This window comes from Pelobates fuscus, chromosome 3 (genome assembly GCF_036172605.1).
Source record: "Pelobates fuscus isolate aPelFus1 chromosome 3, aPelFus1.pri, whole genome shotgun sequence".
NCBI lineage: Eukaryota > Metazoa > Chordata > Amphibia > Anura > Pelobatidae > Pelobates > Pelobates fuscus.
The window spans coordinates 167,579,057-167,606,629 of NC_086319.1; the positions used below are offsets into that span (position 1 = coordinate 167,579,057).

Consider the following 27,573-nt stretch of genomic DNA (forward strand, 5'->3'; position numbering starts at 1 on the left):
GCTCACAGAGACAGGAGACGTATTTGTAATATTGTTAAGTGAGCATAACAGGAAGGGGAATTGGATGTACTTGTCCATCTAGGGACAAATGACTTGACTAGCAAAGAGGTTTCCGAGGTAAAGGAAGTTTTTTGTGTTTTTGCCAATGATATACGTCAGGTTGCTTCCACACGGTCATTCTCTGAAGTTCTGCCTGTGCATAACACTCAGAACGACAGGCGGATGCGTATTATTACAGACTTTAACTTGTGGCTTGGTGAATGGTGTCGGCTGCAAGGATTTGGCTTCATTTCTCATGGTAGCTCTGTTTGGAATGGAAATAAACTGTACAAAAAAGATGGTTTGCATCTTTCTCAAAATGGAATAAATGTTCTCAGTGAGCAGTTCAGAGGTTTTGTTAGGATGTATTTAATCTAGGTTGGGGGGGGGGGGGGTGAGGGAGGAGGGCAAAAGGGTGATAAAAATTCAATCCAATTGCTCCCCAAAACAAGGACAGAAGGTACCTGTAGCAAGTGTGTCAAATGCTCACAGTTTAGGGAATAAGATCCATGAACTTGTGGCAATAATGGCAACTGATAATGTAGATTAGTCGCTGTTACGGAGACATGGTATAATGAGAAAAATGACTGGGACATAATACCAGGGTATTCTTTATATAGAAAAGACAGGGAATGTCCAAGAAAGGGGGAAGGGTGGCCCTGTATGTGAAGGATAGCATAAAATCTAGCCTAATAAAAGTTAGTGAGGCGAACATAGAGTCCGTTTGGGTTACATTACAATTTGGTAATAACACAGTAACTTGTGTAGGTGTGATTTATAGGCCCCCAGGACAAATAGAAGAATTAGATAATCTACTAGTTGAGGAAATAGCTAAAATGACAATGAAGGGGGAAGTTATTATCATGGGTGACTTTAATCTTCCTGATGTGAACTGGAAAACCAAAATAGCTGCTTGTGCCAGGCGCACACATATTCTAAACTCCCTACTGGGATTGTCTCTAAAACAAGTCATTGAGGAGCCAACTCGTAAAGAGGCCATACTAGATTTAGTGTTAACAAATGGAGATTTGGTATCAGATATTGCTGTCGGTGAACATTTAGGATCCAGTGATCATCAGTCAGTGTGGTTTAATATAAGAACAAAAACCACACAAAAACAAAAGTTTTAGACTTTAGAAAAACAGACTTTTCTAAAATTAGAATATGTGTAAAGAAGTCATTATCAGACTGGAGCAATTTAAATGGAGTCCAGGAGAAATGGGACTATTTAAAAGTTGCACTGCTGAAGGCAACAGAAAATTGCATTAGGCGTGTTCGTAAATGCAAAAAATTCAAGAAACCACTGTGGTACTCTGCAGATGTGGCCAAAATAGTAAAAAACTAAATGTTAGCATTTAGTAAATATAAAGAAACCCAGAGTGAGGAAGACAATGATCTAAGGTTAGGCAGAAAGAGGCTAACCAAGTTATAGGAGCTTCCAAACCATAAACAGAAGAGAAAATATCACAGTCAGTAAAAAAAAAAAAAAAAAGGACCCCTAGTCACCTTGATTGGGGGAGGGGGGAGGATTTTCATTTAGGGCCCCCACCCGCCGCTCAGTGGTGGGGGCCGGGGTGGACAGTAGATCCCCCCCCCTACTGAGCGGTGGGTGGGGGCCGGGAGGACGGTAGGTTCAGCCCCCCCCCCACCATTCTTATCTAGGGCCCCCACCCACCGCTCAGGGGTGGGGGCCGGGGGGGACAGTAGGTCCCCCCTTATTGTTTTTTTAGGGTCCCCACCCACCGCTCAGGGGTGGCGGCCGGGGGGAGGACAGTAGGTCCCTCCCCTCATTATCTTCATGGCCCCCACCCGCCGCTCAAGGGTGGGGGCCTGGGGGGGGGGGGATGACAGTAGTTCCCCCCCTCATTATCTTCATGGCCCCCACCCGCCGCTCAGGGTGGGAGACAATAGGTCAGCCACCCCCTTATTTTAATTTATGTAATTTTTTTTTCTACAGTGAGCAGCCACAGACATGCCCCTACTCGTGGTATAGCGAGTAGGGGCATTCGGGAGATTTTAATCTCCCTTGCGCTATTATGGGGGTCATATTGCCCCCCCCCATAGAGTGAGAGGGGGACCTGGGGGGCTTAGGAAGTGGCGGGGAGCACAGCTCCCTGCCGCTTCTATATAGTTACATATTACAAGGAGGGAGCTGCGCGCAGGTAGCTCCCTCCTTGTAACAAACTGAACGAACAAACCAACACTGATACTCAGTGTTAGTTTGTTCATCTGATTTTTTTCTATTCATTCATTCGTCTGTCTGATGAATGAATGAATAGATGAAATTCCCGTTCGCATGTCCAGGTGTTTCACTGGGCATGTGCGGTAATCTCACAGTCTGTCTAGTGTGGGCAGATGACGTGTCCCACAGAGACTTCACCTACCCACACAAAGATGGCGGTGCCCTGAATATAGATCGGGGCAGAAAATAAAGATCAAAAAAGAGGTAATATGGGGGGCTTAGGGGCATTTGGGGGTGACTAGGGGGTCAATTGGATGTAGTGGAGGCGGGAGGGGGGTTAAAAAAAAACAAAAAAACGGGATTCGGCATGACAGTGCCACTTTAAAAGAAGAAAAACTACCACAACAACAAGCGGACATAGTCTTAAATTAGAGGGGCAAAGGTTTAAAAATAATATCAGGAAGTAATACTTTACTGAGAGGGTAGTGGATGCATGGAATAGCCCAGTGTTTCCCAACCCAGTCCTCAAGGCACACCTACCAGTCCAGGATTTAAGGATTACCCAGTTTTGTCTAAGGTGTTTTTAGAAAAAAAAAGAAAAAACACCTTAGACACAACTGGGTCACCCCTAAATCCTGGACTGGTAGGTGTGCCTTGAGGACTGGGTTGGGAAACACTGGAATAGCCTTCCAGCTGAAGTGGTAGAGGTTAACACAGTAAAGGAGTTTAAGCATGCGTGGGATAGGTATAAGGCTATCCTAACTATAAGATAAGACCAGGGACTAATGAGAGTATTTAGAAAATTAGGCAGACTAGATGGGCCGAATGGTTCTCATCTGCCGTCACATTCTATGTTTGTATGATGTGGATCTTCATCAGCTAAATAACTACTTTTGGCAACTGCTGATCAATAGTTCCACTTGGCAGTTCAGCACTTGACAGTCACTGTAGCGTAGTTTTGCCAGATCTGTCCCAATGTCTAGCTCCTGAATTTGACAGTTACAATTTTGGCTTTGTTTATGGGAGCTTACACAGAGCTACAAGCTGGGCAGAACCAGACGGTCAGTTTAATTATTTCTTCACTAAGATCATCAGAAACAAAGACACAGACTCAAAGACTTGCTACATTAATGTGTGCTTTTTGTTTAATTTTAAAAAAATATATATACCGGTACTTATATTTCTTGGAGTTGTGAAAGAACTTCCTGTAAAATATTCTGACACAGTGAGATATAGATGGAATCATAAAAGGTATTTAACCCCTTAAAGGACCACTATAGGCACCCAGACCACTTCAGCTTAATGAAGTGGTCTGGGTGCCAGGTCCACCTAGGATTAACCCTTACTGCTGTAAACATAGCAGTTTCAGAGAAACCGGGGTAATCCAGCCTCTAGTGGCTGTCTCACTGACAGCCACTAGAGGCGCTTCTGCGCTTCTCACTGTGGCTTGATTAACCCTGCAATGTAAACCTAGCAGTTTCTCTGAAACTGCTATGTTTTTGGCGCAGAGGTTTAAATCTAGGGGGACCTGGCACCCAGACCACTTCATTGAGCCGACGTGGTCTGGGTGCCTATAGTGGTCCTTTAAAGGACCACTCTAGTGCCAAGAAAACACTCGTTTTCCTGGCACTAGAGTGCCCTGAGGGTGCCCCCACCCTCAGGGTCCCCCTCCCGCCCAGCTCTGGAAAGGGGTAAAACTTACCTTTTTCCAGCGCTGGGCGGGGAGCTCTCCTCCTCCTCTCCGCCCCGTCGGCTGAATGCGCACGCGCGGCAAGAGCTGCGCGCGCAGTCAGCCGGTCGCATAGGAAAGCATTAACAATGCTTTCCTATGGACGCTTGCGTGCTCTCACTGTGATTTTCACAGTGAGAATCACGCAAGCGCCTCTAGCGGCTGTCAATGAGACAGCCACTAGAGGATTAGGGGGAAGGCTTAACCAATTTATAAACATAGCAGTTTCTCTGAAACTGCTATGTTTATAAAAAAAAAATGGGTTAACCCTAGCTGGACCTGGCACCCAGACCACTTCATTAAGCTGAAGTGGTCTGGGTGCCTAGAGTGGTCCTTTAAGACGTTAATAAACTATAATAATTGTCAACCTAGAGTTCGTGCTGTATCTAGCATGCCCACAGCCATTTGTTGGTAAGCTTCTAAACAACTGCATGGTAAGATGTAGCTCAACTGATAAACTGCAACTAAGTAACCAACAAGATTTATAAGGGATGTGACAAGTGGAATAGAATTTAAGAAAAAAATAAAATTACATGTCCATTCATCAGGTGTCCACGATTTACTCCATGGTATATTTAATCACAGGGTAATATACCCCTTTCAGTCACATTTCCCAAATGCCCTCACCCCAGGTCTCCAGGAAAGAGTACCAGGACGGAGCAGCCCCAGCACCAAGGCACGGTGGTTACAGCAATAACAAGTGTTGGCAAATAGTTACACCAATAGTAAAATGTAAAGTGCTAAATGAAAAAGGGTGTTTCTAGTCCTATGCTAGTAGCCATTGCAAGCCTAGCAAACTGAATGAACCTGAGTTTCACTGATTTACAACTGGTTTGTCACAACCTGTTTAAGACTACTAAACCGTGCATTGTCCTGACCAAACAGTGGCAGGTCAACCATCATAATAGGTGGAAAGCAAGCAGCATAAAAGGGTGACAATGTCATGGAAAAAGATAGCGCATCTTTCAAAGTAGGTGTGATTGCACAGATCAAGATGCAACCTGGAATATGGTCCCCTCATATTAAGATCAGCTGTCACAACCTGAATCTCCGGGTGAAAACTGGAAAAGGTGCCACCAAGAAGTCTTAGTAAAAGAACTCATAAGCTTTCCTCTTGCTTAGTTGCTGTCAATTTTACTTTTACCAAGGACTCAGCATTCCAGCTAGGTCAATGGCAGAGTGTATTAAAGTTTAGGACACAACCCTGGCTTTGTCACATGGCAGAAAAGGAACTATCCACTAGCTCAATACGGTGTTCAGCAATTGTGATACCATTATAAAGTGCCATAGATGTTGTCAAACCATCACAGAGAGAAGAGAACATGAGGGTAACAGAGAGACGAGTAGTTAGGTGTAGTAGAGGGAAGTAGAAGTAACACAATACTCCAAACACCATAACCACAACAGCACGCTATAATGATTACGGTGTCAGGGGTGCCCTTGCATGCTCTTAATGCAAGTAGTAAAACCATTTAGTAACAGTTTGACTTCTTTGCTGGAAGCTCTATTAATTGAGCTAAGCCTGATGGTGCGGGCTCTGGGGTGTAAGCAGATCTATGGAGACGTGCCAGTGATACAACTTGCATCACCAGCAATGCTTTGTCCCCACCCCCAACGGGCACACCAGGTTGACTGACAAAATCAGTGAAGAGCTCCATTAGGAGCTGCATATGCTCAACACCCTCTGCATGAGCTCAATGTCCAGACAGAAAATGTATGCACTTGTGCTACACTGATTGAGGGCATTTCCCTGGTATTTCCAGATGCATGACACCAGGGAACAAACAAATTCAGAACATTCACGCAGACCCAAGGACAGTTAGAAAGTATGTCACTGTAGTGTTTATGGTGCAAGAAGTCCCCGGTTAGTTTTGGAACAATATGTCAAAGCAAATGCTCTAATTTGAGCCCCTATTGTACAGCTCAGCTAATGCATAAGTGCACTTTAGCATTAATTTGTCCGACCTTGATAGGCTGGAAATGCTGGACAGACTTATTATGCACAGCCCTCTCAGTCTATCACTGTCATCCAAATTAGAATAGCTAAGGAGGAAGTTCACTTCTCTATTGTCAGACCCACAGCAGAATGGCTGTGTTTTTGGTGATGGGAGAATTCTACATTTTGTTAAATGGTAACTCCAACCTCCATCAACACTTCTACTTTTAGAAGTGGTCATGAAACAAGTAATTTGTAAACGCAGCGTTTCTGCTCGAAGAGTGAGAGATCTGCTATTTTGTGTGGCGGTCTAGTAACACCTCCAGTACACTTTAGTACAGAACTCTGTTTGAACTGTCTAATGTTAATTCTGTGCAAAAATTACACCTGTCGTCAGCACAGATCGCATGTTGACTAAAGACTTAATCAGCTTCAATCCTTGCAGGGAGAAGCCTGTATGCTTTCTCATTTGTTCCTTCCCAGCCCTCCCCACATTCTCTGTCAAGCATCCCCACCCTATGAACACCAAGCTCACCCCACACTTCCTACACTCCTGGGTTCTGAGCGGGGGACATGAGTTCTAAATCTGTGAAAACAGTCCAATCAAATGCTTTGATTTAGTAAACTGTGATCATCACCTTAAAGGAACACTTCAAGCACCATAACTAGTACACCGTGCTGTAGTGCCAGAAGTACAATGGCCTCCACCCAATGTAAGTAGTCAGATTGCCTTAGAATTGTTTCATTTTTTTACCTGGAGTCTGTCAGGCCATGCTTGCCACTTCAAACTACATCAGCCAGAAAACAGTCTGGGTGGGAACTCCCACCATTGGCTGAGAGAGATCAGCCAATCTTGCACAACAGGGCTCGCATCAGGAACGTAAAGGGAGCTCCTAAGGAGAATATTCCGCCTGTCTGGCTGATGTAGTGGAGGTAAGGAGCAGCGCCCAACAGAGACCCAGGTGAGAAACTAAAATGGTTTGCCAATTTACACAGGGTGCGTGCTAGGGCACTTGTGACACCAATATACAGTTACTACACATATATGTACCTATAGTGTAGCAAAAACGACAATTTGACATAAAGTAATGCAATTTGTATACTCAGTGGCATTAGATTCAAGATGCGTCACAGGCACACCTCTCCATAAGTCTGCACATATTCCAGAGCCTGCACTGTCAGGATTGCAATGCAAACTCATCAATAAGATTGAAATCCAGGTGACTGATACACAAACAATACAATATACATACTCCTAACCAGCTGAATACAAGCATTTTACATGTAAGTATGCCATATAGCTCATTAGGAACAATATTACTTTCATTTATGCATATCTGTAGGCCAACAAGAAACAGTTCTTCAATTGCATCCCAAATATTTCCTCTGGGACAAATTAATTCTAGATTAAAGTCACATGACCAGAGAGAACACAGAGGTTTAACATATTTGTTGCAATACCATCAGAAATTTGTTTTACGGCTGATTTTATGACTGTCAAGCCCCAAGAAAAAAGAATAGTGACGGTACTAGAAAGCTTTCATTTTAATTATATTTAAGCCACAATAATTAACACCTTTATTCTACTTGTCTCTTGTTTATGTATGTTCAAAGCTATTGAAGAATGAGTAAGACAGACTTGCTTAATTTTGTTCAGACTAAACCTCTGAAGCATGCAAATAATGCATTTCCTAGGTGGAACACCACTTAACTTTCTACTTTCAGGCCCCTGGCAATATAACAATTAATACTTTCGATCCATGCAAATATCTCTAGAAACTAGTTTGTCTCTGACCCTAAGAGAGAAAGCTATGAGAATATATATGGGACTTTATCTCCACTCCTCCCTGCAAGCCATGGGCACTTGTATACAACCCCATGCGGAGGTCCTGCTGAACTTTTGACCTGCCCATAGTTTGCTCTGTTTTAACCGATTCTGGGCCAAGGAACTCAACCTCCACACTGCTGTTTCCTATGCGATATGTACAACCCACGTGCCTTATCCATCGAATTCTGCAAACTGCTCAATAGGACAGCTCTTGCCAAAACAATTCATATTGTGTACAGGCCTATGACAACAGAGTAACTGGGCATAGTAATAGACACATGCATGAGATCAACATTGACTTGTTTTTGTTTTATCAATTTTATAGGTTTAGTATCAATATCTCATTCCTATTCATTGATATTGATGACATACATATTCAATCCTACCCTAACAAACTATAAATTATTTTCTCTTGAATAGGCAGTTATATAGCAATATAATACAATAGAACAATCAGGTTCACAAATTGTGTTTACATTGTGATAAATAATGAGCCAACAAATCAGTTTATAATTTGATTTTCCCTTATGACATGGTTAAACCTCACTCCTGTGCCCTGATTATTGTTACTGGGTTCTTAAGCAATTAAGAGGTTAAAACGCCACCCAGGGCAGTTTGAAAAGAGCACTGTTGTATATCACAAGCAAAAGGGCCAAGAAGTGGGGGTTGTTAGGAACACCTGCACCTACCCAGTGCCAAGGTTCCTCCCCCATTATTGCCCCATAAACAACATAGTAAAAGGCAGTGAAGCTGAAGCTACAAGACAACACAATCGTGGCTCTACGTCCTCTTATTGTGAACCTACTGCACAACAAAGATAATTGCAATACTAACAGACACTGAGATACATTATATGTCAATTCAAGCCACATTTCCTAAAAAAAAAGCCACTGTTTAAAAGGGTATGCACACAGGATGGAGGAAGCCCTATTCAGAGATGTAGACAGACTATGGAAATCTTACAAATAACAGTAGGTTGACCACTTTCTCATTTCAGGATGACTGTATCAAGTCAATGAAAAATCCTCCGTCACCCTATGCATTTTTCCTGCTGCTACCCAAAGGGTATAATTATTGCTAGCGTATTGCTTACATTAAATGGAGCTTAAAGAGATCTGATAAACAAAGTAACAAAAGGGCTTTAGACAAATGTGCATTTGCATTAAGTTCTTTGTCTCTATGCATAGTCTGCAATTAATATCTCCCCAGACCACAACAAAGACGGTTTGATCAATTTATTTTTAGTGTGTTGCAAAACAGGAGGCACTGGTATGTATCAATAAGGGTAACTGCTGCAACCTATTGATCTCTGTCAGACCTGGGCCTATATAGTCATGAATACCACCAGTCAGCAGCTATCCAAGCTGCAACTGTCAGCACAGAGGGGAAGCAGCTGAGGGGCAGTGCTGATGGAGTTAACGTATTCACTGAAACTTTAAAACCAATACGTGGCATTTTACAAGAACAAATTCAGATTCAACCTCTTAATAAATTAGAGCAGTGCTATATTTACAGCAGTCCTCCCAATTGTCCCGCTATTGTGCTGTAGTGGCTTTTGCTCTAGAACGGCCCTGGTGCCATCCGGCTATAAGTAGTCAAACCATTTTACTGTGGTTTGACAACTTAGATGGGTCCCATGGCTTACCTGCACAACATTCGGTGTTCTCTGGTCTCTATAGAATAAAGCATGGTGAATACAGGATCGCAATCAATGTTCAAGAGCACTTATGCCTCGTTTCCACTGAGCGGATCGGTTCGGGTTGGTACAGTTTGGAAGGTTTAGAATGGACCAGCCCATTCTGGTGAGCGTTTCCACTGCAAGTCAGACCTTCAGGGCCATGCAGGGTTTAGAAAAAATGCTCTTCCTGTCCACCAATCAATGGATTGTATAGTAGATCCGCCCTAACCGAACCGTTCCATTTTCTATGGCCCTACATCTGAAGCAGGGCCCTGAATGGATCGGTACGGTTCGCTTGTATGGACCACTTTCATAATGGAAACACCCAAAATAGCGAACCGTACCGAACTGAACCGAACCGATCCGCTCAGTGGAAACGAGGCATTAGTCAACGTTTTCAGCCAGCCCTGCATGACCTAGCGGCTTTTTTTTTTTTTTTAAACAAAGCAATAGTCTGCTGAAGAAGGAGATATATGTAGGTGATGCATTCACAGGCACCTGGCTGGACCCAGTGAAGCTATTAAACAGTACTTAACTTAAAACAGTGCCAGGGCACTCCTGGCATGAAAGCCACTACTGAGGGCTGTAGTGTTTATAGTGCTTGGAGTGTTCCTTTAAAAGGGGCATTTGGACCACCATGACTATGTATGCTTCTTGCATAAGTTAAGGTAAGGAGGTCCCTGCACACACACTCTTATAAATAGAGGAATGTGCAAAATCCTACACAGGTCTATACATTCACCAAGCTGACCTAGGGACATGTACTACAGTATACAAGTTTCCACCTTCTATAACAGTCTGCAGATATGGTCAATGCTTAATCTTACCAAAAGCTCCATCCACAAAACCATGAATGTAGCCAACAATAAGAAATTTCTTCTGAAGCACGTCTCTTTGACAAACGCTGAAATAAGCAACTAGTTGGTCATACAGTCGGCATACAGTTTTCCTGGGCCTACCAGATATGGCATACTAAATTTAAAAAAAATAAAATAAATACTCACCAACTTGTAAGACGCAGTAAGTGCCTGAGCCCAAGCAAATCTTCCTCGACCAGTGTTCTACTGATTTGATTTAGTGTGGTGAAAACACAAAGTCTTATTATTTATAGGGTAACAACCTATTCTGTAGTACTGTGCAATTGGGTAAAAAACAAAAACAAAAAAACATGCAACCTAATTAACTGAATACCAACAAATAATCTGTAATAAAATATATGGATAATGAAGCAGCTTAAAGGGAGATGCTAACCTTGGTTCTACAAGGCAAACCTTGCCTCTGCAGATGTTAGTAAAAATGTTGTTCCACAAAGCTCAGCAAACCTTCGGGAAGCCATGGTTAATCGTTAGTCTCCCCAAAACTACAAATGGACACCCACTTGAATTGCATGAAATTATTGACTTTGCTTCAAACTTTCTTACAATTCATGAAAAGCAAAATGGTTAAAGAAATAAGCTCATTGGAGCATGGACCTCATTTATCTCTCGCTCCTGTTAACATTTGCAAAAAGTGGTCTCATTTGCGGTTGTATCCCCACATTTATGCTGCAGAATTTGTCAGCACTATACAAATGCCAAAAGTAGTATTAATAATGCAACCCTGAAAATTGCATTTGCTTCTTATATAAACTAGCATAAAAGCTGCACCCTCCTCGGGGGGAGTCACAGGAAGCGCAATGTAAAATTTTTATCTCATGTAACTCTGCATTGACAAACCTGGTAGCCATTTGGCTAGGACAATGTGTAGATAATTATTCCACAAAACAGGACTGTCGCAGAGTGCCCTCTAAGAAACAAATGCCAATTCCATTGTTACGATTCCCTGGTTTTCCCCACATGGTCACTGGCTATGCACAGGAAAGCATGCACTAATTCACAGGGGAGTTAGTACTGCCAGTCCCTGACAGAGGAGGGCAGTAAAATGAAACAGGATTATCCTGGCTTACTTACACCTGCACCTACCTTGCATCAGAGAGTGTAAGATGTGCCACTCAGGGACCATACCTAGATTTAGATCGAAAAAGAAAGCCTCTATGGATATTGCTTGAATCTCTCAGTTCAAACAATATGGTGAGCTTTGTAAGTGATAATAGTTATACTACTACATCCAAATATAAGTTAAAGTACTTTAACATTTAATATAAATCAAGATGACCCCTCAAGTTTTCCCACAGTTTCAAAATAGTCGTCTTCTTGTATGCATGAAAAACAAAATGTCAAAAAGTAATGTTTTGTGAAATGCCAGAGCTTAAATAAAAAGAAAAATGCAAGGCAAACTCAATTTTTAATTTAAAAAAATAAATAAATATATATATATATATATATATATATATATATATATATATATATATATATATATATATATATATATATTTCCATGCTGCAACACGAATACCAATTCTCAAATTACTGATTAACTTTGCTCATCCAACAAGAGCTACAATATCTAAAGCCTTGTATCCCAAGGTGTAACGATGATTAGCGGTTCTGCAGGAGCACACAAACAGCATTGTTACAGCCTAGTGGCTAATGTATAGATATGCAGATACTGATAGTATCACTTCAGTCTCAGGATTGTTAACTATTTCTTTTTTTTTTTTTTTTTGTCAATCTTTGTTTTTATTGAGGCATATGATGGTACAGTACAGAAAATAAAGTGATGGGTTAATGCATGTAAAACATACAGTTTGCATAAGTGTACACATTAGTTGCATGTATTCCCAAGAGTATCAGCCTCTTTTTTTTTTTTTTTGTTTTGAAAGTTTAACAGTAGAGTTATCCGTATAGGTTACACAGACTAAGCAAATAAAAGAGTTACAAGATAATTACGCTTATGGTTTGTTCGGTGAAGACGATTTTAAGCAAGCTAGAAATGGGTGCAATACCTCAGATAATGCTAATAACAGGTTAAGAGCACGTATAGCGAGACTGCATGTGGCCTAGTACAGCATTTGGTGGTAAGTTACATTATGTTAGGCTACCCGAGGGGTCTACCAGGTAGTACACAGGTATATGTTTTTCGATTAAGTAGCATAGGTTAGTTTCTGTGGTAATCATTCCAGTCATCTGGACTAGGGTAATACACTGCTAAAACATAACATATTTAACAGAAACAGGACACGCTGATTCTGGGCTAAGACAAAAACACTGCCCCGACATCTCCTGCTAGAGCAAAAATATGTAAAATGCTAAGCCAGGCACAAGGGGGTCTATTGGTAGCATGAGAAGGGGAAAATACCACCAGTGGTCTGCCACTCGGGCTAGTCCTCATCATGTCCAGTGACAGGGGGCCAGATCAGGACCCAGAGTCCCGCTTGCTTTCGGTGCCGTTAAGCTGCTGACCAGAGTCTCTGTGTTGGCTATGCTGTTTCCGAGGGTCGCTCGTCTTCCGCCTGAGGCCTTGATGGGCACTCGCGCCTGTGTGCCATTGGACCCATCTTCAGGACCGTGGGCCCAGGGTTCCGCCGGGCCCCTAGCTTCTCCCTGGGTGTATGGCAGGCTGTGGGGGGGGGATTCCTCCCGATGAGCACCCAGCTCAGATGAAGCGTGTGCGGACCTCTCAGCAACGTAGCGGTATATGTGTCAGGGGTATTTCTGGGTGTCTGTACCCGTACCTGAAAATGCCTCGGGTGCCAGAGCGGGTGGTGGCTGCAGGTCGTCCTGCTGGTCTCCGCCATCTTGTGCACGAGTCTAGGTTGCATGTTAGTGCACGTGTGTGGGGCTGGTAAGCGTGTGTCCTGCAACAGTAATTCTCTGGACTGTAATGCTGCTGGAGAATGTGGGTCTTGGGATTCAGGCGACTCTGTGTACCATGCCAGATCGTTTCTGCTGTCGGCCCCATGCGATCACCGCTCTCGCGGCCTCCGCCATCTTTGCCGCGTGTCTGAGGCCTGTATGATGTACTGCTAGCTCCTCCGCTTGTTGCTTAAAGCATGGACCGGGATCACCCCCCCGGTCCGGTGGGGGGGGGAAACAGGACCGGGTCCGCCGTTGCGCTCAGTGCGTTCCGGGCTCCGTTGGGCAGGATAGTGGAGCGGCGGCCGTCCACTCCACTCACCGCCAGGCAGGCACCCGCTGGTTGCTGCAGGGTACCCCTCCTCCGGGGGGCTAAAACTCCGCGAGCAAGCCTCTCCCCGGCTCCGGTAGCCCGTGTGCCTTGCGGGTCGAGGTTGGTAGTAGTTGATTTCTGATTTATTGTCGATTTTTGGGTGAAATTGGGTAGCTTGTGCGGGAGCTGTGCTTGCCTGCGACCGCTTGGCTCGGCGGCCCGGCCCCGCCCCTTGTTAACTATTTCATTAGAAGAGGGCTGGTTAAGTTACACACCATTCTAGCAGTCGTGGCTAAGCACAGGTGCCCATAACAATCAGTTGCAGCGAGCAATTGTTCTTCAGATGCAAACTCCCAGCCTGTTTTGCACGCTCTGTTTGTTACATGGGGCCAACTGGGAGGACCCAGGTGCAGGATGCTGTATGCACACCGCAGCACAGCAGCTGGAGAGCTGATTATAGGGGCGAGAAGGGACTTATAAAGCAGCCATAGACCCTGTGAATCCTCTCATCAGCAATCCTGTCACACAAGCCCTAGAGGAGCTAAGCAAACTGAAAACTAACAAAACAACTCTTACCTTTCCTAACACTGTCACTGTAGCAACATTAACCCCTTGCAGCCATGAGGGAAGAACTGGAAGAAGGGGAAGAGCTTATATTCCATTTTTTTTTTTTTTTTTTTTTACACCTCTTGAAATTATTTTGCTGGCATAAATAGGCAGGTGTGCGTCTGCATGGGTAACTTATTAAGAAGATAATTAAAAAAAAAAAAAAAACAATTGATGAATAGGGGAGTAGTAGTAACTACTACGTCTAAGGGAAAAAAATATAGTTCATCATCCTCAGAATTAAGAGCGGCTAACAACTTGAGGTTTTAAAAGGGTTGCCATGCTTGTCACGGCAATATCTTAAACTGCCAGTACTAGCACGGGAGGGGTTAAAATGCACAGCAAAAACAGCACTGGGTTAACAGGGCCTACAATAGTTGCATATATAAAGAATGCTTTCTAGCAGAGTTTGCAAATATCCTGGCGCAATGGCCATACTGCTCTCCTAACTATAAAGGTTATAAAAGATCAAAGTTGCATCTCTAGGAAATGGTTGCCATGTTGCACGGAGCTGAATGTGTTAACCCGTCTTACAGCTGGTTGAAGTGGCTCAGACAAGGCTTGTAATAAGCTTTGTGTCTCCAGCTGATTATCTTCAAACCCCTTCCATCTTCATTTGCCCACTTCACTCCAAACAGGGGAGGGAAGCACATCAGCCACAGAGCACTGACCAAGCACAGAGCATTGCAGACGATGACAGTAGTTAGTTGTATGAAATGGGACTCTCACTGCGACCTTTTGCCACTACTCCTTATTACATGTGGATGAAGGTGATTTAACGTGCTAAGCCGAAGTAAAGGTTTCCACGTTGTTAAATCCACAGCATTATCTCCCTTTTATATTTAGGCACATGCTAAAGGAATATATTATGCGAGGCGAGCAGCAGAGCCTAATACGTTTTAAAAACTGAGCTCTCTATCTGTAATACGGACTCAGAGACCATGGCATTGAGCTGGGAGAATATATGCTTCCTAAGCCGCAAGGGTGCATATGTGCAAGCCTTCGAGCAACAGGATTTATTTATTCATCTCCTTTAGTAAAGATGTAGACAAAGCACTACAGCTCACTCAAATATTATTAAAAATAAAACAAAAACATTTACTCCTACCCCTACCCCTCTAATAACTATTATTGAGTGCTGCAGGTTGGGTTTATCAGATATTTGTTGTGTTTTACGCATTATAGAAAATAATCGCCTTGAATGTACCTACGCTGACTATCCTGCAGGTATATCCTGCAGGAAATTTCAATTAGGAAGTGGCTGAAACCTCGCAGCCAATCATGTTCTCCAACAGATTGTTATGGGAAGCTACAAGCATAAAATCCATTTATCAGCAAACAGTGCTGCCCACGATATAGCATTCAGAAGAAGAAAAAAAGAAAAGAAAAAAACACTCGCTCAACTGAATGGAAACTGCTTAAAACCAATTCACATCTCATTATGTTTTGAAAATAAATGTCACATGAGGCTGTGTCTTAACATTTCCTGCTACCTTGTTTCTTGGAAGAGGAAAACCAGCTAATCTACAAGACATTTTTTTTATTTTAGATTTTTTTTTAAACCTTGCATCATGAAATAAGGCTTTTTATGCCGTTATGTCAGCTGCATTAGTACATGTAATGCAATAGTTAAAGGGGCACTTTTTCTTTCAGTTTTACTTTCTTTATGCTGATTGCATCTTAAAGCATTTTGTAAATACAACTAAAAGACATCCATAAATATGAACTACATTACACAATTCACATACAAGCATTAAACCTCCAGGCAAAATGTCAGCAGACATCTACCATTCATTCAGTTAGCCAATCTTATGTTTTGAGGTTTCGCTTTTCAGTGATTTAAAATAAAAGCTCTGCGTTCAACAGCAAGAAGCCAGACAAACACAGTGCTAGAGCATCAGCCAGTTTCACCCATCAGCATCTTCAGCCTGGCGTGGTCCTGTGCTACGTAGAGTAGGGGAGGAGACAAGGAGGCGGTTTTACTACAAACTAGGGGAGTAGAGCCAATGTGAAGAGAAAAAAAAAATCCCATTTCCATCATAACACAATGCCACGTGCTTGTAATCACATCTACTCTGAACAGAGAAAGCCTGCTCAGAACTGCAATCCTAAATCCTATACAATAGACCAGTTATATTAACAGTTTGCATTCTTTTGAATGTATTGCTTGTTCCCTTGTAACCTTTTCGCAGACAAAGGCATTGTGCTGACTAAATGTAAACCAACTAAAATCCAAATAACAAAACAAACGTAATAATACATAAAATAATGGAATACTACAGAAGCAGTGTAGATTGTTTCACTATACAGCAAATTACCACTTTAATAAAAACTTGTTCAATTAATTTTTATAATATAAAACACGCAAAACTGCCCAAGAAATCGTATCCCCAGATGGAATAGGAAACAGCTATTTCTAGGCTAACTCACTAAACACTTAATAAACATTATAAAAGTTTAGCTGACAAGTATTTCCAGCTCAGCTATGTGTGACCTATATACTGAAAAAAGCTAACCTAGGAATACAAAATAACTGCTTAGTGGATATACTTCTTACTGGTAATACTGTATATGTTCTACACCAAGAGTACCCAAAAGGTAGATCCACAGATGCTTTAAAACTACAGTTCCCATGATGCTTTGTCATGTTAAAGTTGTCTTGGGATCCCCTTGTCCACACTATCTAGCATTTGTAACAGTTTCTGTTACATGTTTAATTTTCCCACCATAATAATTCTGAAGCACTGCAACAGACAATTAACAAGTTGGGCTACCTGTGAATGGGGCGGGGCGGGGCGGGGAGGTTAGCAGTGAAGCACTACACTGAAAGAGTTACAAGCAAAAATAAATAAATGCCCTAGCCCTTTCCAATATTAAAGGATGTGTAATATGTTGTAATTGTAAATTTGTACAGTGTATAGCAGTGTTTCCCAGGTTACTGGGGGTGAAATTAGTTAATATTCCACAATGCATTCCAGGGACCTTCCTTACCTGACTTAAGACATGCATTAACACTACAAACAGAATGTTACATTGTCCGGTTAAGTGACAAGCTGTTATATTCACACCACACAGCACTTTTCAGGACAATACACATCCTGCTTTTGCTAGGGGCAAAGACGTCCCCCACCACCACAGCCCAAAAGGCCTTATGCATCTACATGTAAGCTTAACAGAGGGGAATGCATAAAGATCTAAGATGTTGCATTAATCACATATAGTGGAGTGAAAAAAATACATATTTAGTGACTGACAATTTCATTACATTTAAAAACAAGAGTTGCTATACAATTGCCATAAATAAAAATGTCGAAAAAGCTCCCATAAATAAAGTTGACCCTAAAACAGATTGAATGTCTTATTTAATGCCCTATTATTAAAAACGATATGGCGGATATTGGAGAATATGCAACAGGAATTGTCTATGAGTTGTGGTACATGTTTGGAATTAATGTCATTAGATACAAAGCAAAATGTCACCACAAAAACAAAATTTGACACTTAAAAGTCATGTCATCAAGGAATCACATTCCAGCCCCATAAATTTATGACAGTTCTTCACATAACTGATGGTACTATAAACACTGAGTGATATGGGATATATTTCTAAACGTTTCAGTTCCAGTCCACTGTGATAAACACAGAAGCAGAGAACTAAAGAAAACAAAAGCCAACAGGCACGTGGCGTTAGATCCACTATATTGAGAGAGAGCTCTATAATTAACACATACTGCTTGCTAATCAGCTATGAAAGGGTTAGTCCAAATCTGCCTCTAGCACAAACCCACTGGAGTCACATTGTCCTCCTGCTAGATGCCTGCAGCCTCTGGAAGACACAAAGTCGCCAGAACAAAACAAACACAGGGGTTTCCCCAGCTCCTGAGACCCCATCACCCCACCCCCTCTCCCCTCCACCAACTATCTGCAAGGCCTACAACAAAACCTTTTCTATTACATCCACCAGATTGAATCCCAATAGAGAGCCACAGGAGGGACAAGGATATTTCATTAACCCCTTTCTAACATGTTTAACCCTTGAGAACTGTATGGGACAACTTTTGGAGAAGAAATTTGACTGGTGGGGATAACTCTATTGCACCTAAAAAAAATATTAGCAATTCGGTACTAAACTTTATATTTAAATAGCCCACACGATACTCAAGTGATATACCCAAAACCTGGCTGCCAAAAAAAATATTTAAAAGCCTGTTTTGTTAATAAATATCTGTCTGGTTCTTAAATACTACAAATATTTGTCAGTCGCTGCTTTTAGTGCCAGAGGAGGTTTAACTGTTACCCCACCTCCCCTCTTTATAAGCTTTGCCCTCCTGCCAGCTACCCATCTGTGTCACCCTCCTTGTAGGCTATACCACAACAAAGCAAAAAGCCCACCATACAGTATTGACATCCATTCAACCACTGCTTAATAACATAGCCCATTCGAATTAACTATTTTTTTTCCAATGAATGGTCAACCCCTTTCCTTCCACTAAGGTGGTTGAAAACCTTGTGGGAATCAATGCATTTTTAAATGTATTTTATTGGCATCCTGAACAGCAAAAAATTAAAGGAGTATAACAGTTTGACAATTGATTGGTTTCACCTTTGGCACTCATGTATATATGTATATACATTATACACAATGTAGGTACACAGATACAGGCAGAATATTTAAGAATGTAAATGATTGTTTTCACTATCTGCATGAAATGTTAACACCTAGGACATGAAAGCAGTCCTTTAACCCCTTAAGGACACATGACATGTCATTATTCCCTTTTATTCCAGAAGTTTGGTCCTTAAGGGGTTAAAAAAGGTCTGATTTGTGCAAAAATATCATTATGTAGCAGAGATAATGGGAGTCTAAGAAGTTTCTATCTATAAAGGCTGCCATTCTGCATTCAGGATAAGATGCAACAACAGATTAACATGTAAACTTATTATAACAATACAACATCAAGTCTGCACAAATTGTTTGGTCTGTTTAGGTCCCATGTGGTAATTTTAGGAATAGGGTACATTTTATTAAAAAGTCCTAAATACAGGGCACATGTAGCTAAAAGTTCAAGCACACATTCGTTAAGTTAAATCTGTTTGATTAATACGTTTTGGAATAATCACATTGTAAACATACAGAATAATTGTCTCAATAAATCCCTATACATTTCTTGAAATCCTTAAATTTGATTAGGACAAAATAAAAGTAGTAGTTAATCTAACAAATACACAGACCTATTACTAGTTAGCTGGCATATCATCACCAGGCTCTGGTTTTCCAACAGAAGGTACTAACGTTTAACAAATGACAACAACACTTAAAGCCAAAATATACAATGGAGTAGTACAAAACCAAGAAGATGGATTTCTAAACATTGCATGGATTAATTGGTAAATTAAGGGGGCGTTTAAGAATTGGAAATGTTTAAAGTTTAGCTGTATTTGTAATATAAGAGGGTTTGGGTGCTGGCTTAGGGAATCTTGAAACCATTTACACGTTATCCATTCAGAGTACTTGCTCATCCCAAATTCAAGATGAAACATGGTAAAAAAAAAAAAAAAAAAAAAAACATATGAGAAGACAGAGGGATAGACTGGAACCTGAGACTTCCAGGATACCGAAAATATTTATGGGTTTGCCCTTATCTACATGACTTACTCTCCAAATAAATTAGGTGTTTCAAGTTTTGGTAGACAATTACCAATCACACACATGCAATAGGGGCAACGTGAGTTACTCCATAATAACTGGTATTGTATCAGGCTAAAGGCCAACCCCAGGTGCTGACAGTGTGTGCAGACCGAGCACTCACTAGGGAGTTTTAAACTCGATCAGAAATAAAGCCAAACTGGACATATTCTCCAACTCACCCCTGGATCCAGCTCGGCTACTCTCGCCTTACATGTAAATACACAGAACAACTCTCCTTACTGTATTAACCCTGACTGAGAGTGTTCTGTATAGGGAAACCTCCTGAACCCACACAAGCCATTGATTTAAACATTCAGTACCATCCAGCCCCCTGTAGCAGCTCACCCTGTGCCAGCATTGCCCTGTGTAATTACCCCGGGGGTGCTTGTTTGGGACAGACACTCCCCTTTGCCCATTAACCCTGTGCAACCCACCCCCCATGTTTATCTGCCCTTCCAGCTGCCCCCACCCCTGGTAGGGCAAACAAACTAACTCTGGTACAGTTTGGGGCAGTGCCACTGTTACCCCCAGTTACTTTTCCCAAAGCCCCCAAAGGGGAGACCTGCACCCCATCACTCCCCCGGTACCCCGATCCCCGGGAGACCCTTACCTCTATCTCGAAGTCGGGCAGCTGGAAGGCGGTGCGGAACAGGGAGCAGAAATGGGCGATGGCTGGCACCTGCCAACAAGAGCGGAGCTCCCCCAGGGCACCGTCTGGGGGCATCCCGAGGGCAGCACCCCGAGCCCGGTCAGCGTACAATGTGAGCACCGGCCGGGGAGGCAGCAGATGGAGAGGGGGAGGGGGCTGGAGGGGAGGGGAGGAGAAGGAGGGACTCACACTAAAACTACACCCCCTGAGGGGACCCTGCGGCTACTGCACTCACTCACTTAATCACACTAACGCCCACTCTGGAAACCCTGCTGCACTCACTGAGCTCACACGACATCAACACCTTAGTGAGCCCTGATACTGCTATCACTGAGTGAACACTTCTACTACATCTATCACTGAGTGAGCACTTATACTACTCCTATCACTGAGTGAGCACTTATACTACTCCTAGCACTGAGTGAGCACTTATACTACATCTATCACTGAATGAGCACTGATACTCCTATTACTGAGTGAGCAGTTATACTACGTCTATCACTGAGTGAGCACTTATACTACTATCACTGAGTGAGCACTGATACTACATCTATCACCGAGTGAGCACTGATACTACATCTATCACCGAGTAAGCACTTATACTACTCCTATCACTGAGTGAGCACTTATACTACTCCTAGCACTGAGTGAGCACTTGTACTACATCTATCACTGAGTGAGCACTGATACTCCTATTACTGAGTGAGCACTGATACTCCTATTACTGAGTGAGCACTTATACTACGTCTATCACTGAGTGAGCACTGATACTCCTATCACTGAGTGAGCACTTATACTACATCTATCACTGAGTGAGCACCGATACTCCTATTACTGAGTGAGCACTTATACTACGTCTATCACTGAGTGAGCACTTATACTACTATCACTGAGTGAGCACTGATACTACATCTATCACCGAGTAAGCACTTATACTACTCCTATCACTGAGTGAGCACTTATACTACTCCTATCACTGAGTGAGCACTGATACTACATCTATCACTGAGTGAGCACTGATACTCCTATTACTCAGTGAGCATTTATACTACATCTATCACTGAGTGAGCACTTATACTACTCCTATCACTGAGTGAGCACTTATACTACTCCTATCACTGAGTGAGCACTTATACTACATCTATCACTGAGTGAGCACTGATACTACTCCTATCACTGAGTGAGCACTTGTACTACATGTATCACTGAGTGAGCACTGGTACTACATCTATCACTGAGTGAGCACTGATACTACTCCTATCACTGAGTGAGCACTTATACTACTCCTATCACTGAGTGAGCACTTATACTACTCCTATCACTGAGTGAGCACTTATGCTACATCTATCACTGAGTGAGCACTGATACTACTCTTATCACTGAGTGAACACTTATACTACATCTATCACTGAGTGAGCACTTATACTACATCTATAACTGAGTAAGCACTTATACTACTCCTATCACTGAGTAAGCACTGATACTACTCCTATCACTGAGTGAGCACTGATACTACTATTACTGAGTGAGCACCGATTCTACTCCTATCACTGAGTGAGCATCGATACTACTCCTATCACTGAGTGAGCACTGATACTACATCTATCACTGAGTGAGCACTGATACTACTCCTATTACTGAGTGAGCACTGATACTACTCTTATCACTGAGTGAGCACTGATACTACATCTGTCACTGAGTGAACACTTATACTACATCTGTCACTGAGTGAGCACTGATGCTACATCTATTACTGAGTGAGCACTGATGCTACATCTATTACTGAGTGAGCACTAATGCTACATCTATCACTGAGAGAGCACTTATACTAAATCTATTACTGAGTGAGCACTGATACTCCTATCACTGAGTGAGCACTGATACTACATCTATCACTGAGTGAGCACTGATACTCGTATTACTGAGTGAGCACTTATGCTACATCTATCACTGAGTGAGCACTGATACTCTTATTACTGAGTGAGCACTTATACTACTCCTATTAGTGAGTAAGCACTTATACTACATCTATCACTGAGTGAGCACTTATACTACATCTATAACTGAATGAGCACTTATACTACTCCTATCACTGAGTGAGCACTGATACTCCTATTACTGAGTGAGCACTTATACTACATCTATCACTGAGTGAGCACTTATACTACTCCTATCACTGAGTGAGCACTTATACTACATCTATCACTGAGTGAGCACTTATACTACTCCTATTACTGAGTGAGCACTGATACTACTCCTATTACTGAGTGAGCACTGATACTACTCCTATTACTGAGTGAGCACTGATACTACTCCTATTACTGAGTGAGCACTGATACTACTCTTATCACCGAGTGAGCACTGATACTACATCTGTCACTGAGTGAACACTTATACTACATCTGTCACTGAGTGAGCACTGATGCTACATCTATTACTGAATGAGCACTGATGCTACATCTATCACTGAGAGAGCACTTATACTAAATCTATTACTGAGTGAGCACTGATACTACTCCTATTACTGAGTGGGCACTGATACCACATCTGTCACTGAGTGAGCAGTGATACTACATATATTACTGAGTGAGCACTGTGCTACATCTATCACTGAGTGATCACTGATACTACTATTACTGAGTGAGCACTGATACTACATCTATCACTGAGTGAGCACTGATACTACATCTATCACTGAGTAAGCACTGATACTACATCTGTCACTGGGTGAGCACGGATACTACTATTACTGAGTGAGCACTGATACTACATCTATCACTGAGTAAGTACTGATACTACATCTATAACTGAGTAAGCACTTATACTACTCTTATCACTGAGTGAGCACTTATGCTACATCTATCACTGAGTGAGCACTGATACTCCTATTACTGAGTGAGCACTTATACTACTCCTATTACTGAGTAAGCACTTATACTACATCTATCACTGAGTGAGCACTTATACTACATCTATAACTGAGTGAGCACTTATGCTACATCTATAACTGAGTAAACACTTATACTACATCTATAACTGAATGAGCACTTATACTACTCCTATCACTGAGTGAGCACTGATACTCCTATTACTGAGTGAGCACTTATACTACATCTATCACTGAGTGAGCACTTATACTACTCCTATCACTGAGTGAGCACTTATACTACATCTATCACTGAGTGAGCACTTATACTACTCCTATTACTGAGTGAGCACTGATACTACATCTATCACCGAGTGAGCACTTATACTACTCCTATCACTGAATGCACACTTATACTACATCTATCACTGAGTGAGCACTTATACTACATCTATCACTGAGTGAGCACTGATACTACTCATATCACTGAATCAACACTTATACTACATCTATCACTGAGTGAGCACTTATATTACATCTATAACTGAGTAAGCACTTATACTACTCTTATCACTGAGTGAGCACTTATACTACATCTATATACTACATCTATCACTGAGTGAGCACTTATATTACATCTATAACTGAGTAAGCACTTATACTACTCTTATCACTGAGTGAGCACTTATACTACATCTATCACTGAGTGAGCACTTATACTACATCTATAACTGAGTGAGCACTTATACTACATCTATCACTGAGTGAGCACTTATACTACATCTATCACTAAGTGAGCACTTATACTACATCTATCACTGAGTGAGCACTGGTACTACATCTATCACTGAGTGAGCACTGATACTACTCCTATCACTGAGTGAGCACTTATACTACATCTATCACTGAGTGAGCACTTATACTACTCCTATCACTGAGTGAGCACTTATGCTACATCTATCACTGAGTGAGCACTGGTACTACATCTATCACTGAGTGAGCACTGATACTACTCCTATCACTGAGTGAGCACTGATACTACTCCTATCACTGAGTGAGCACTTATACTATATCTATCACTGAGTGAGCACTTATACTACTCCTATCACTGAGTAAGCACTTATACTACTCCTATCACTGAGTGAGCACTGATACTACTCCTATCACTGAGTGAGCACTGATACTACTCCTATTACTGAGTGAGCACTGATACTACTCCTATTACTGATTGAGCACTGATACTACTCTTATCATCGAGTGAGCACTGATACTACATCTGTCACTGAGTGAACACTTATACTACATCTGTCACTGAGTGAGCACTGATGCTACATCTATTACTGAGTGAGCACTGATGCTACATCTATCACTGAGAGAGCACTTATACTAAATCTATTACTGAGTGAGCACTCATATCACTGAGTGATCACTGATACTACTATTACTGAGTGAGCACTGATACTACATCTATCACTGAGTAAGCAATGATACTACATCTATCACTGAGTAAGCACTGATACTACATCTGTCACTGGGTGAGCACGGATACTACATCTGTCACTGAGTGAGCACTGATATTACATCTATTACTGAGTGAGCCCTAAAACTATTCCTATAACTGATCTCACACTACAAACTGAGTGAGCCCTGATTCTACTGCTGTAACTAAGCTCACACTCCACACTGAGTGAGCTGTGATAAACCTAATAATGAGCTCACACAGTAAGTGCTGATACTACAGCTATCATTGAGCTCACACTACACGCTGAGTGAGCCCTGATAGTACACCTATCACTGAGCTCACACTCACCTATCACTGAGCTCACACTACACACTGAGTAAGCCCTGATAGTACACCTATCACTGAGCTCACACTGCACATTGAGTGAGTTCTGATACTACTCCTATCACTGAGTGAGCACTGATACTACACCTATCACTGAGCTTATACTCACACTGAGTGAACTCTGATACTACACCTATCATTGAGCTCACACCCACACTGCACCCTGAGTGAGCCCTGATACTACACCTATCACTGAGTTAACACTGCTTACTGAGTGAGCCCTGATACTACATCTGTCACTGAGCTCACACTATACACTGAGTGAGCTTAGATGCACCTATCACTGAGCTCACACTGCACTCTGAGTGAGCCATATTACTATATTTATCAATGAGCTCACACTCACACTGCACACTTTGTGAGCCCTAAAACTATTCCTATAACTGATCTCACACTACAAACTGAGTGAGCCCTGATTCTACTGCTGTAACTAAGCTCACACTCCACACTGAGTGAGCTGTGATAAACCTAATAATGAGCTCACACAGTAAGTGCTGATACTACACCTATCACTGAGCTCACACTCACCTATCACTGAGCTCACACTACACACTGAGTAAGCCCTGATAGTACACCTATCACTGAGCTGCAGTGTCACATTGAGTGAGTTCTGATACTACTCCTATCACTGAGTGAGCACTGATACTACACCTATCACTGAGCTTATACTCACACTGAGTGAACTCTGATACTACACCTATCATTGAGCTCACACCCACACTGCACCCTGAGTGAACCCTGATAGAACACCTATCACTGAGCTCACACTGCACATTGAGTGAGTCCTGGTACTACTCCTATCACTGAGTGAGCACTGAAACTACTCCTATCACTGAGGTCACACTCACACGCTGAGTGAGCCCTGATACTACTATCACTGATTGAGCCCTGATACTACACCTATCACTGAGCTTATACTCACACTGAGGATACTACACCTATCATTGAGCTCACACCCACACTACACACTGAGTGAGCTGTGATACTACACCTATCACTGATCTCACACTGCACCCTGAGTGAGCCCTTATAGTACACCTATCACTGAGTTCACACTGCACACTTCGTGAGCCCTGATACTAGTCCTATCTCTGATCTCACACTCACACTGCACACTGAGTGAGCCCTCATACTACACCTTTTACTGAGCTCACACACACATACAATGTGAAGGCCTGATTCTACGCCTCTCAGTGAGCTCACACTGAATGAGCTCTGATACTACTCCTATCACTGAGTGAGCTCTGATACTACAATTGTTACTGATCACACACTACACACTGAGTGAGCCCTGATACTACACCTGTCACTGAGCTTATACGCACACTGAGTGAGCCCTGATACTACACCTATCATTGAGCTCACACCCACACTACACACTGAGTGAGCCCTGATAGTACACCTATCACTGAGCTCACACTGCACACTTTGTGAGCCCTGATACTAGCCCTATCTCTGATCTCACACTGCACACTGAGTGAGCCCTCATACTACACCTTATACTGAGCTCACGCTCACAATGTGAAGCCCTGATTCTACGCCTATCAGTGAGCTCACACTGAATGAGCCCTGATACTACTCCTATCACAGAGTGAGCTCTGATACTACAATTATTACTGATCACACACTACATACTGAGTGAGCCCTGATACTACTGCTATAACTAAGCTCACACTCCACACTGAGTAAGCTGTGATATACCAATTAATGAGCTCACACTGCACACTTTGTGAGCCATGATACTACTCCTATCACTGAGTGAGCCCTGATACTACTCCTATCACTGAGCTCACACTGCTTACTGAGTGAGCCCTGATACGTCGCCTATCACTGAGCTCACATTACACACTGAGTCACCTACTACATCACCTATCACTGAGCTCACACTACACATTGAGTGAGTCCTGATACTACTCCTATCACTGAGTGAGCACTGAAACTACTCCTATCACTGAGCTTATACTCACACTGAGGATACTACACCTATCATTGAGCTCAGGGCCAGATTAAGAGCCCAATGGGCCTGGTGCTGACAATTATGATGGGGCCTAATTACAGAATCTTATCGACCAACAGTCCTACCTCCCAAGTGTCATGTATCGATGGAGATGGTGCTGGAGGGAGCTATAAAAAAAACTCTATGCTAATCTCTCTCTAATTTAGGTTTTCATCTTTCAAGTAAATCCATACCTCCTAACAGCAGTGTCCAGTGAAGCAGGAAGTCAATGGGCAGGATAAAATGGTGGGCCACTGTCACAAATTATGTAAACCAGAACTGCTGAAAGGGGCGAACATTCCCAAAAAGGGGGCATGTCTGCCCAAAGAATTGGAAGGCCAGACTGGCATAAATGCATGTCAGGCTGCCTGCCAATCATGCAGGCTGGCAAACTAAGAGCATGCTATGCAGACAGCACTCTGAGCTTAGTATAAATGATGCACCTACCCCACGCTTTCTAAGGACTCGTGTTTTCATGTCGC

General features: G+C 42.4%; 1 protein-coding gene across 1 annotated transcript in view; it reads right to left on the reverse strand.

Moving 5' to 3' along the window:
* The window catches only part of LOC134602612 (chromatin remodeling regulator CECR2), an 80,567-nt gene extending 60,072 nt beyond the window's left edge, over positions 1 to 20,495 (reverse strand). Inside the window, exon 1 of the mRNA XM_063447648.1 lies at positions 20,345 to 20,495. Coding sequence (XP_063303718.1) covers positions 20,345 to 20,458 — 114 coding nt within the window. The 5' untranslated portion in view covers positions 20,459 to 20,495. The remainder of the gene's footprint in view (positions 1 to 20,344) is intronic.
* Positions 20,496 to 27,573: the final 7,078 nt, after the last annotated feature.